At 39.1% G+C, this 12719-nt stretch overlaps 2 protein-coding genes across 3 annotated transcripts in view; both read left to right on the top strand.

Annotated features, from left to right (window-relative positions):
* The window catches only part of LOC132231104 (calmodulin-like), a 428233-nt gene that overhangs the window by 205742 nt on the left and 209772 nt on the right, over positions 1–12719 (top strand). The gene's annotated exons all lie outside the window — the stretch shown is intronic.
* The window catches only part of RNF11 (ring finger protein 11), a 39308-nt gene that overhangs the window by 23352 nt on the left and 3237 nt on the right, over positions 1–12719 (top strand). For both annotated transcript variants that reach the window (XM_059689605.1, XM_059689604.1), the window contains one exon: positions 11466–11635. In XM_059689605.1, the coding sequence (XP_059545588.1) occupies positions 11466–11635 (170 nt within the window). The remainder of the gene's footprint in view (positions 1–11465; positions 11636–12719) is intronic.

Genomic DNA, 12719 nt, shown 5'->3' with positions numbered 1-12719 from the left:
AGATCTAAGTTCTGCCTTTCTGCCTCCGAGGCCACCATGGCTCCTGTGAAAAAGCTTGTGGCAAAGAGGGGCAAAAAAAATTTTTTCTACATAGATTTCAGACTTTCAGCCATTTTTACATGGTCCCATTTCATGCTATCTAATCTTAAATGGAGTCTGACAACATACCTAATAGTGTTGCAACAGCAAAATTCAACTGAATTCTTATACCGCACACCTTTATCAGAACTCTGTGGCTCAAACCCCAAAGGCTTTGTGGTTTCTGGCAGCAGTGCAATTCAGAGACTTCCTCTTAGGAATTCTTAACCTTCTTTGTGGCACAGAAACCTTTGGCAATCTGATGAAATTTATGGACCTTTCTTAGATTTGTTTTTGAATGAATACATATGATTACCAAGGAAAGCAGTTATACTGAAATGCAGTTCTATCCCTGATCCTATAGGGATCTATGAATCTAAGGATTATGTATCCGTCAATCTAAAGATTACATTGAGCTTAAAAATTTAGATCTCTTTTTTTTTCTTTTTTCGTTCCCAAGTTTTATTCAAGAATTCATACAAAATTCGCTAGGTAAATGAGCTTTAATCCTCATCTTCCTGCTCTTCTTCATCCTGGTATATCTAGAAGTAACGCAATTTGTAACTCTCTTTGCTGTTAGCAACTACATGCAACCAGTCACGTAGATTATTCTTCTCAAATATTTTTTGCTGAGATATTTCAAATACCTTTTGGAAAAAGGCCACTCAGACGTTACAGTGATCTTACTCTTGCTTCTTTCAATGGTTACAGCCCCTCCACTGAGATTCCCAGCTTTTCCATTCACTTTAATTCTCTCCTGAAGAAACTGCTCCTAGTTGGCAGCGTCCATGATTCCATCTTTTACGGGGTGGGTGCAGTCAAGGGTAAACTTCAGAACCTGCTTCTTTTTTTTGATCACCCCTAACTGCCTCTGCCTGCCTGATCGCCCCTAACCACCTCTGCCTGATCGCCCTAACTGCTCTCCCCTGCGGGCCTGATCCCCCTACCTGCCAGCCTGATCCCCCTAACTTCTCTACCCTGCTGGCCTGAACGCCCCTAACTGCCTCTGCCTCTGCCTCTGCCCTGCCACCGTGGCTTTGTCCAGAAGGTCATCCGGAAGATGTCTGGTCTAATTAGCATATTACCCTTTTATTAGTATAGATTCTGCATATTCTATTTTATATTTTTAAAAGCTCCTAGCTGTGAGTCTCTAAAACTGATTTCACAACCCACAGGTTGGTCTTGACTTGCAGTTTAGAAAGCATTTCATGATGCAGAGCCAAAAAGATAAGATTGTGAAATAATTTAAAAAATTTTGTATGTCCTGAATTTTATTTTTTTTATTTTAATTTTTTTATTTTTTGTCCCAAATTTTAAATAAGGTCTCTTGGGAATCCAAACAAAAGCATATCCAAGAGAAATGAAAACATGTTTACATAGAAACTTGAATACAGATGCTCACAGTAGTATATTTATAATAGCCATTAAGTGGAAACAATTCAGATATCCATCATCTGATGAATGGTTAGGCTGGGGAATTTGGCGGGGGAGGGGATGGGGAATGACTGCTAGTGGGTATATGGGGTTTCTTTTGGGTATGACGAAAATGTTCTAAAATTGTGATAATGGTTACATAGCTTAACATACTAAAAATCATTCAATTGTATACTTTAAATGGATTAATTATATTGTGTAAATTATATATCAATAAAGGTATTATATTAAATGTAGTTGTTTTGCCTTATAGTGATATCATATTTCCTCAATCATGAGATGTATTTTTTAAAATTTTTTTCAATGCTTTTCGCACTCAGAATGTAAATTTTAATTGGTATGTACATTTGCTGGGCTAAAATGGTTTTTCACTTAGCTTCAAAAATTGTTAGAATCCAAGAAATGTTTTTCCTAAAGAGTTATTTTGCAAAATTCAACCTAAGTTCAACAGTCTTTGGAAGAAATTATTATTTATTGGTGATGTTAGCCCTGGCCCTTCAAAAAATAACTTTAAAAAAAAAGAGGGGAAGGTTATCTGTTAGAGAACTTAATGCAGTAAATGGAATACCAGACTTCCTGAGCTTCAAAACCAACCCTTGGCTGCTACAGACACATTCTTTTTGGAATTAATACACTTTTTTTTAAGCTTACATCTTTTAACTCCTTAAAGGTACATATATTCTGACTCTGATGATTGGTTTTGCAAAGATTCTTGGGCTTATTGCTTTTAGCTTTTAAGTAGGAACATTGTTTTTGCATTTTCTGTTTAAGGATGTAAGATAAATTATGAAATGCATATTCTTATTCTTTGAGCTGGTAAAATTGAGAGATAGGATGCTTAAATGAGAAAAATTTCAGTGTTTTTTGGCTGTAACAAAGAATAACTCATACATTTAGTTCGAGTAATATTTCTTAGTCTACAACTACCCTGGAGATCTGCCCCACTGGTAAGCAATTTTTTTTCCTTAAGTGGGTGCTATTTCCCACCTGGAAGCTAGTTTGCTTGGTGAGAAGGAAAAGGCAGTCTAGCTTAGGGAATAAAATGGTGGTGGTGCTAAGGCAGTGGTCGGCAAACTGCGGCTTGCGAGCCACACGCGGCTCTTTGGCCCCTTGAGTGTGGCTCTTCCACAAAATACCACGTGTGGGCGCGCATGTACAGTGCGATTGAAACTTCCTGGCCCATGCGCAGAAGTTGGTATTTTGTGGAAGAGCCACACTCAAGGGGCCAAAGAGCCGCATGTGGCTCGCAAGCCGCAGTTTGCCGACCACTGTGCTAAGGAGACTCTTGTTTTAGACAAAATTAACTCTGAGGTGCTTATTTTAATGATTAGAACCAGAAAGCTTTCAAGGAACCAATACCCATCTCTCTTACCTAAGGGCTTCTGGCTTTTTCATTTGTGGGCTCTCCTAATTTCTGCTTCACTCAGCATTTCTAATCTATCTTTTATACTATCAGTTTCCTTATAACTTCAGTTTACACATACCTCTTATTTGCTGCTTGATGACCTTTCAGGTCAGTTGTGATTCGGTTTTCCAATTCTAATTCTAAAAGAATCTAATTGGTTCAATCTCTGTTCACCAGTCAGGAGGTACATGTCATCAAATGTTGGCTACCCTATGGGTCAACTAGAATGTATTAGTATGCCTATCCCAGAAGTTGCCAGATCATGGGCAGTTTAGGAATAGTAGGACCTGTGGGTAAGGTAGTATCTTCTTTTTGTTTACTATTTCTCTATCCCCTGCTATAAGGGATTTAGACTTCATAAACACCTTATCTGTCTTGGTCAATATCTCTCTCCTTTGCCTAAAACAGTATCTGAAATGTGATTGGGTGTTCAAGAAATACTATAATTTGTGCCTGGGCTCAAAATGTGACCTTGATTTCAGTTGTTTTGATATTTAGGTAGATGATTTCAGTTGTTTTGATATTTAGGTAGATGAATAAGCTTATCTAATGACTTGCTAATACTGAGTGCCTGTGGTGATAATGCCTACCAACCCTTCTCTAATTAGGATACTGTTTATAACCCTGTATGATAAGTGGTCAGTGAATATTTATGTAACGAATGAAAGAAGCCAACTTTTTCATTTCTTTAAAAACTAAGCAAACAAATGCCGAACCACTTCCCTGGAAACAGTGTTTTTTCCCATGCAGATCACTCTGGTTTGTATATTTTTCCATCCTATATAATCCTATATAATAAAGAGCTAATATGCAAATGGTCATCACACCATCACACCTTAACGGCTCAGACACTCAACACTGGGGAGAGAGGAACAGGGACCAGCCAGGCTGCGGCCCAGAAGAGAGATAAGCCGCCCGCCCCATGGTCCCCTGCAGCTGGGGCTGTCCCGCCAAAGCTGGCCCGGGTCCTGGGTGCCTGCGGCCTGCCAGAGGGAGGGAAGCACGGGTCCCGGGTGCCTGCGACCGGCCGGAGGAGGGAATCCTGGGTCCCAGGTGCGGGGCGAGGCAGAGGCGGTTAAGGGCAATCAGTCCAGAAGGGGAGCAGTTAGAGGCAATCAGGCCAGTAGGGGAGCAGTTAGGGACAATCAGGCAGGCAGGCAGGCGAGCAGATAGGAGCCAGTGGTCCCAGATTGCAAGAGGCAGTCAGACCTCCCCCAAGGGGTCCCAGATTGGAGAGGGTGCAGGCCGGGCTGAGGACCCCCTTCTCCCCTCCCCCCCCCCCCGCCCTGTATATGAATGGGATGCTAACTCTTTCCCCCTCTAAACATATGATTGTGTAATTTATGTAAAAATTATCCTTTTTGGTTCAGGAAATGCATTAATGCTCATCTTTGGGTTTTTTGGTTGGATAGTTGGTTGGTTTGGGGGCTTCTTGATCAAGAATCATTGAACAGCAGTTAGAATGTGCATTGAGACCATCTATTCCAAATTCTCCATTTTATGGCCTTGAGTTTCAGTCTGGCAAAATTCAGAGAAAACATTCCCAGTGGAAGACTGCAGCTGGAGAGGGGGTGGTGCCAGCAGCCACTTGTAAGGCTGTATGGAAAAAATCAAAAGAGCTTACTCAGTTCTTACTGGAGGAAAGGATACAGCTTTTGGTGACAAGCTGCATTCTTTAGCAGTGACTTTATTTTTCCTTTACCACAAACCAGACTTGTACTATTTCCAGCCTCAGCACATTATTTAGGCACTTCCCCACTGCATTGTTTTAGTTTCTGAAATCATATCATATTCCCTAAATTCAGTCCAACTTTTAACGCAGTACCCTTCAGATAGACATGTTTATACTTTGATCTGTTTCTTTCTTGGCTTGTAAACTCCCTAGGGTTGGGGCCCATTATATTTTTCACAACATCCATCCCTTTATAGGTGCTTCATTATATATTAACAAGCAACTGGAATGCTTCAGAGATTGTTCTCATGAGGGCAGACCTTGCTTTTTTGTGTGACTGACCCTCTCTTTTTCCTTTATTCTGCCTCAGCATATTTTGGAATCCTTTGTTTCTTTTTTGTTCTACCCTTTCCATGCCGCTGCATTTCTTTTCCTAACACACATTTTAATTTTAAATTACTCATTTTCTTTAAGGTAAATGCCTTTCCTTGGATTGTCTTGTTTGTTTTTGTTGTTTGCATGGATAATTAAAGAAAGCATTAAGGAGGGGGAAATGTTTAAATTTAGACAGTTAAGTAGTTGAAAGGGATAGAGGGAAGGAAAGAAGAGTGATGAATTAGGAAGGATGTCTACCTTGGATGACTAGTGATGTCATTAGAGGAAGGCCCAGATATTGAGACCCTATCTTGGTAGGTACTTGACTTACATTTTCTTAGTTATACATTATAATACACTTTGAAGATAGATATTCTGTTCAGTTTTCTGATGAGGAACCTTATGCTTAGAAGTATTATGGTTGCATACCTGATTAGTGCCAGAGCTAAAATTCCATGAAATGTCTGTGTTCTTTCCACTATGATTCTCTATCATTAACCTAAATAGTGGGCATAAATATTCTTTTTTCATTTTGTTAATCCTCACCTGAGGATATTTTTTCCATTGCTTTTCAGAGATAGTAGAAGGGAGAGAGAGGGAAAGTGGGGAGGAGGAACGGAATATCTATGTGAGAGAAACACATCAACTAGGTTGCCTCCCGCACATGCCCCGACCAGGGGCAGGGAGCGAATCCACATGCTCTTGACTAGGAATTGAACCTGTGACTCTTCAATTCACTGGCTGATGGTCTGATCCAAGCATGTCAAACTCAAAGGCTAACAATGGGGCAAATAAACAAGGTTGAAGTTTATGTGGCCCGCAAAAAACCACAAAAGCTTACATTTTCATAGAAACGTAGGTTTATTTTGATAGAGACATGCTAAATACAAAGGGTTGAAATACATGAGTAATCGTTAACATAAAATAATAGAACATTCTTGAACATTAAATTACCAGACACTGAATAACTTCACAGATTAATAAGTGTAACACAAATAAACCTATTTTTCTTGTTCTTCGAAAGCAAAATATTTCCTGTTGCACACACCAAACAAGTCAGTACAAGACTAATGACATGGCAGTCAGCTGCTAAAATATTCGCTGCTACTGATTGCCACATCATTAGTCTTGGACTGACTTGTTTGGTTTGTCGCCACGTTCCGTGCCGCCTCCTGTTAGTCAGCACATGTAATAGCGGGTGGTCGAACTCCTGGTCAAGGGGACAATTTGCATATTAGGCTTTTATTATATAGGATGACATGAATTACAGAAACACGAATGCTTTGGTTTAAATCACTTAGTTACCCAGAAATGTTTATTGAGTCCCTATTATGTGTCAGATACTGTGCTGAATAAATAGTATACATTGGTAAACAAACAGATACAATCCCTACTCTTATCAAGCTTATAGTTTAGTGGTGAGGAAGTACATTAGTCAAATAGTTGCATAAATAATCACACACCTTTTTAGCCCAAGTACAAAATGTCTGTTGTGCTTTCTGTGTTCTCTGTCCACAAAAGTGAACCATAAGACTGAAAAAGTCTAGCCTCTTAAAAAGAACATGCTTAGAGATACTACTCATAGTTCTTTTTATAGTAGGTGTGTTCAAGGATTTTGGAGTCCCTTATTACCCATAGTCTTATACCAGTTGTTCCAGTGTGACTTCATATATGTCATATCTTGGTGTGGATGGCAGCTCATCAAGACTGGTCAGTTGGACTGGGACTGTGAGAGGAAGGTAGTTTAGACTGGGAATGGTAATCCAAGGGTTTAAAAACTCAGAGCTGGCAGTTTGCTGACCACGGGCTTAAAGGGAGACAAGAATTCTAATTCCAACATTGTTGGTAATTATGTGACTGTAGGTAGACAAACTTAGGCTGATAAAATGGAAGAGTTGGTGTTAGATGAATTCTAAGATTCCTTTTTTTTAAAAAAAATATATCTTTATTGATTTCAGAGAGGAAGAGAGATAGAAACATCAATGATGAGAAAGAATCATTGATTGGCTGCCTTCTATACATCCTCTACTTAGGATCAAGCCCACAGCCTAGGCATGTGCCCTTGACTGGAATCGAACCTGGGACCCTTCAATCCACAGGCTGACACTCTATCCACTGAGCCAAACCAGCTAGGGCCTAAGATTCCTTTTTGAGAAGTTTTTGCTTACTCAGCCAATCTACTTCATTTTTTTAAATTAAATTTTATTTATTTGAATTTCTGCTTTATTGAGGTATGATTAATATATTAAATTGTAAATCCCATTTATTTCTTAAACATTAGAATACTGTTCTATAGTCATATAATTTTAAAACTGCAATAATAATAGCTAATATTTATTTAAAGAGCCTTTATATGTTCATCTCATGCTGTACCAGATACACTTGCAATTCCCATTTTATATATATATATATATATATATATATATATATATATATATATATATATATATATATATATATACATACATACACACACACACACACACACACACTAGAGGCCTGGTGCACAAAATTTGTGCATGGGGGGGGGGCGGTCCCTCAGCCCAGCCTACACCCTCTCCAATCTGGGACCCCTCGGGGGATGTCCAACTGCTGGTTTAGGCCCACAGGGATCAGGCCTAACCTGGCAGTTGGACATCCCTCTCACAATCTGGGACTGCTGGCTCCCAACCACTCCCCTCCCTGCCTGCCTGATTGCCCCTAACTGCTTCTGCCTGACAGCCCAATCACCCCCTAACCCAGTAATGGTGAACCTTTTGAGCTCGGCATGTCAGCATTTTGAAAAACCCTTAACTCTGGTGCCGTGTCACATATAGAAATTTTTTGATATTTGCAACTATAGTAAAACAAAGATTTATATTTTTGATATTTATTTTATATATTTAAATGCCATTTAACAAAGCAAAATCAACCAAAAAAATGAGTTTGCGTGTCACCTCTAACACGCGTGTCATAGGTTCGCCATCACTGCCCTAACCACTCTCCTGCCAGCTTGATCGATGCCTAACTGCTCCCTTGCTGGCCTGATTACCCCCAACTGCCCTCCCCTGCCAGCCTAGTCGCCTCCAACTGCCCTCCCCTGCCAGCCTAGTCACCCCCAGCTGCCCTCCCTCCCCTGCAGACCTGGTTGCCCCCAACTGCCCTCCCCTGCCAGCCTGGTCGCCCCCAGCTGCCCTCCCCTGCTGGCCTGATCACCCACAACTGCCCTCCCCTGCTGGCCATCTTGTGCGAGGGCATGATGGTCGATTTGCATATTACCTCTTTATTATATAGGATATATGTATATACACATATACACATTATATATACACACACACACACACACATATATATATATATACACGTAGATATATATATATGTATATGTAATTGACTTCAGAGAGAGGAAAAGAGAGGGAGAGATAGAAACATCAATGATGAGAGAGAATCATTGATCAGCTGCCTCCTGCACTCCCCCCACTGGGGATTGAGCCTACAACCCGGGCACGTGCCCTGAGAATTGAACTGTGATCTGGTTCATAGGTCGATGCTCAATCACCGAGCCACATCAGCTGGGCCCCATTCATTCTTACAGTGGTCTTAGTACTTTACATATGAAGAAACTGAGGCTCATAGAGGTTAAATAACTTGGTCCGAAAGTTAGTAAGTTGCAGAGCAAGGTCAGTCTTTTTGACTCTGAACCATGAAACATTTCTGCACTGAAAGCTTGCCTGCTAGGTATAAAACCTTTCATCTAAACCAGAGATGAAATGGCCATATTTATTATCATTAATAACTAAAGTCATATAACTGTTATGCACTGTAAAACCCGGTTAACAAAGTTATTTTTCTAGTGCATAAAACAGGACTTTTATGTGTGTGTGTGTGTGTGTGTGTGTGTGTGTGTGTGTGTGTGTGTAGCATATAAAATGTTCTTGGAGTTTGAGCTACAAACTGAAAAGTTTTGTATATGCACAAAGCTTATTTAAAAGGAAATATTCATTTCTTAAAAAATAATTGTTTAGCCGAAACCGGTTTGGCTCAGTGGATAGAGCGTCGGCTTGCGGACTGAGGGGTCCCGGGTTCGATTCCGGTCAAGGGCATGTACCTGGGTTGCGGGCACATCCCCAGTAGGAGATGTGCAGGAGGCAGCTGATCGGTGTTTCTCTCTCATCGATGTTTCTAACTCTCTATCTCTCTCCCTTCCTCTCTGTAAAAAATCAATAAAATATATTTAAAAAAAATAATAATAATTGTTTATAAAGCAAAATATTGCCTGTAGTCATAGTGTTATAGATATACATGGCTAAAAGAAAGCTTTCAAGCTCTACCAGAGAAATACAGTTAGTTTGGTAACTTATATTCCTCTGTGAAAGCTAGAACAGGGTGGGTGGAAGGAAGTGGAAGAGGGGATGGGAGATAAATGGTGATGGATAGAGACTTGCTGGGGGTGGTGAGCACACAGTACAGATGATGTATTGTAAAATCATGCACCTGAAGCCTATAGACTTTTGTTAACCAGGGTCACCCCAATAAATTCAATAAAAGGGGTGTGGGAGACCAATGGACACTCTCCTCACTTGGTGACTGCACATGTAACTTAAGTTTCCTGTATTCTGTATAATCTTCCTAATTCTCTTATAGGTAGACAATACCTATGTAATTAAGCTGAGACTAGAAGCAGAGTCTGTCAAGGAAGAGGATGTCAGGGAAGAGGATCTGAGAATGTTTCATTCATGTCAACAACCTACTTCATAGGGTAGAATTTAGACCAATGTACCTGTAGGGAAAGATTTAAAAAATATCAAGAGTAAAGGTAGTAAGATGGAAAAGCTTGCTAGTTTGGCTGCAATCATAGTTATAGCTCTTTGAAAGCAATATTAATGATTATATAATAATTGCCATTTATTGAGTTCTTGCAATTCACCAGCTTCCTCATTTAAGCCTTATAACAACACTATAAGTAAGGTAGGATCTAATCCAGATAAGTTAAATAGCTTAAACATGGTAGCTCTGTTAAGTGGCAGAGAAATCTTAAGCCCAAGGTTTCAGGATTCAAGAGCCATACTTAATCATATGGTATCGTCTTTCCATGTAATATGCATGAACTAAATATTTAGATGAAAAAAATAGTTTTGATAAGCATTCACATGCTTATTATTTCCTAAATGATTAAATAGAAGTATGAAAGTAGTTAAAGTAACTATTAATTAATTTATATGGAAATTTATAGAACATTAAACTTTGAATTGCTGGCATTTTGCTTATGCCAGAGAATATACTCTTAATTATTTGATAAAGGATTTACTGGGTTTGAGCTCTTTAATTATACATTTGTTCTGAATCTCAGAGAAAAGGAATATTTCAAGTCTTATGTTAAAATGTCTTTAACAGGAAACTCAATAATTATTTTCTAATGTAAGTAGTTATGATTTGACATTATATTTCCTATGAAAGTTTCATAAATGGATTCAAAGTGTTATGTCTCCACCAGTTTATTCAGTAGAAATGTTCTCTGGAAAACATTAGGTGCCTCAAATAGTTCTAGCCACAAGGAAATTATTAGGTCTTACAATTATTAGTATCTAACTTATACTTCATTGAGGCACCTTCTCAAATGTCTCATCAGAGAGGTTTTCCCTGAGCATACTATCTAAACTAGCATCCTCCATCACTCTAGGAACTTTTATTTTGTTTATTCTCAACTCCCCATCACCTGACACTTAAGAGTACTCAGTGAATATCTGTTGAAAGAATGTATGAAGAGTATGAGTAAAATTACTTTATAAATGTAAGTGGAAAAAAGCAATATGGCAATATGTCTAAATTAGTATATTTTTTATATAATATATGCAAGTAAGTGAATGTTATAAGTAGATATTTGGCTATTTAATATATATCCCTAAGAGCTCTTTATTCCTTTTGGGCAGAAAGATGGCCTCATATTGACTCGCTCAATTATCATATCCAAATATGTATCCAGAAACCTAAAATTAGGAGTTTTACAAAAGTTTATTGCAAAAATATGCAGTCTTTTCAAGTAAATAAATTAATTTTAAGGTTGCTGTCTTTGTGGAAAGAAAAAATAAGTCTGCAAATAAGAGTCTATCATGGCCAGTTCTAATATAAATAATGGTATACCGAGGCCACAAAACTCCATTGTGTCCTACAGAATATCTAATACATTTCATTAGATTAATTAATTATATTGATTACCTATTTGTGTATCAGGAGTGAATATATCTGGGTTTTATGGTCTTCATGGAGAATATTTCATATATCATGTTTTTGTTTTTGTTTTAGGGAAGCTTGTGTTTACTGTACATCCTTCAAAAGTAGGTCAGATATGCTAAAATTAAAGCTGGCTAAAACAGAATCTTATATTACTGTACACTAGCTCAGTCTACCTCTCCCCAAACTCCCCTTTCCCCTTCCAACCAAAAAAAGAAGAAACAAAAGGAAAATATAAACCAGAAACAGATTTTTAAAAACTAATCCTTTTCTCCATTTCTTAAAATTCAGGAACAAGTTCCAGTTCCGGTCTATCATCCAACACCTAGCCAGACTCGCCTAGCAACTCAGCTGACTGAAGAGGAACAAATTAGGATAGCTCAAAGAATAGGCCTTATACAACATCTGCCTAAAGGAGTTTATGACCCTGGAAGAGATGGATCAGAAAAAAAGATCCGGGAGTAAGTTTCAATAAATTTATACATGTTTTAAAGGTCTATTTTAAGAGATTTTCTTTTGAAAAATATTCTCCTGCATTTTGGAAGCCAGTTAATATAACCAGTTAATGCAAGATAATGTTTAGATAAAGTAATTTAAGAAGAATTTGAATTCTGACCATTTTATATGTTACTTGTGTCCATTTGGATGAAAGTTGATGTCAGTTAAAAAATGATTCATCTAGCTCTAACCAGTTTGTCTCAGTGGATAGAGCGTCAGCCTGTGGATTCAAGGTCCCAGGTTCGATTCCCGTCAAGGGCATGTACCTTGGTTGCAGGCACATCCCCAGTAGGGAGTGTGCAGGAGGCAGCTGATCTTTTTTTCTCTCTCGTAGATGTTTCTAACTCTCTATCCCTCTCCCTTCCTCTCTGTAAAAAATCAATAAAATATATTTTTAAAAAAAATGATTCATCTGTGTGAGTATAAACTAGCACCAACATTGCCTTGTCAGCTGGGAAAGCAATTTGGCAATGTGTCAAGGACCTTCAAGTCTATACCTTTTGAGACAGTTAATTCTAGAGATCTATCCCAAAATGTTGCTTCACTCTCCTATAGCCTTATGCATAAAGATATTCACCATAGTTTTACTCAGTTAAAAACAATAGTAGAGGTATAGTTAATTGTGGTATAGGAATACTTTGATTTGAATATATTGATAAGTTATATAGCCATAATCAACTGGCTTATTCTTAGAATTTTGTATATCTATCTATATAAAAGCCTAAGCGACCATCACAACCAAACAGACGACCAAACAGGCCGCGTCGGGCGACCAGGCTGGCAGGGGGGTTAGTGAGGGGCAACCAAACGACCGAACAGCAGGCTGCATGGGGCGACCAGGCTGGCAGAGGCAGTTAGAGGTGATTAGACTGGTGGGGGGTGAGGGGGGCAGTTAGGGGCAAACAGGCAGGCAGGCAGGTGAGTGGTTAGGAGCCAGTGGTCCAGGATTGTGAGAGGGATGTCCCCAGGATCGGGCCTAAACCAGCAGTCGGACATCCCCTGAGGGGTCCTGGATTGGAGAGGGTGCAGGCTGGGCTGAGATAACCA

The sequence above is a fragment of the Myotis daubentonii genome, chromosome 3 (genome assembly GCF_963259705.1).
Source record: "Myotis daubentonii chromosome 3, mMyoDau2.1, whole genome shotgun sequence".
In the NCBI taxonomy this organism is placed as follows: Eukaryota; Metazoa; Chordata; class Mammalia; order Chiroptera; family Vespertilionidae; genus Myotis; species Myotis daubentonii.
The sequence above is the reverse complement of the archived record's forward strand: the minus strand, read 5'-3'. Positions and strand labels throughout refer to the sequence as shown.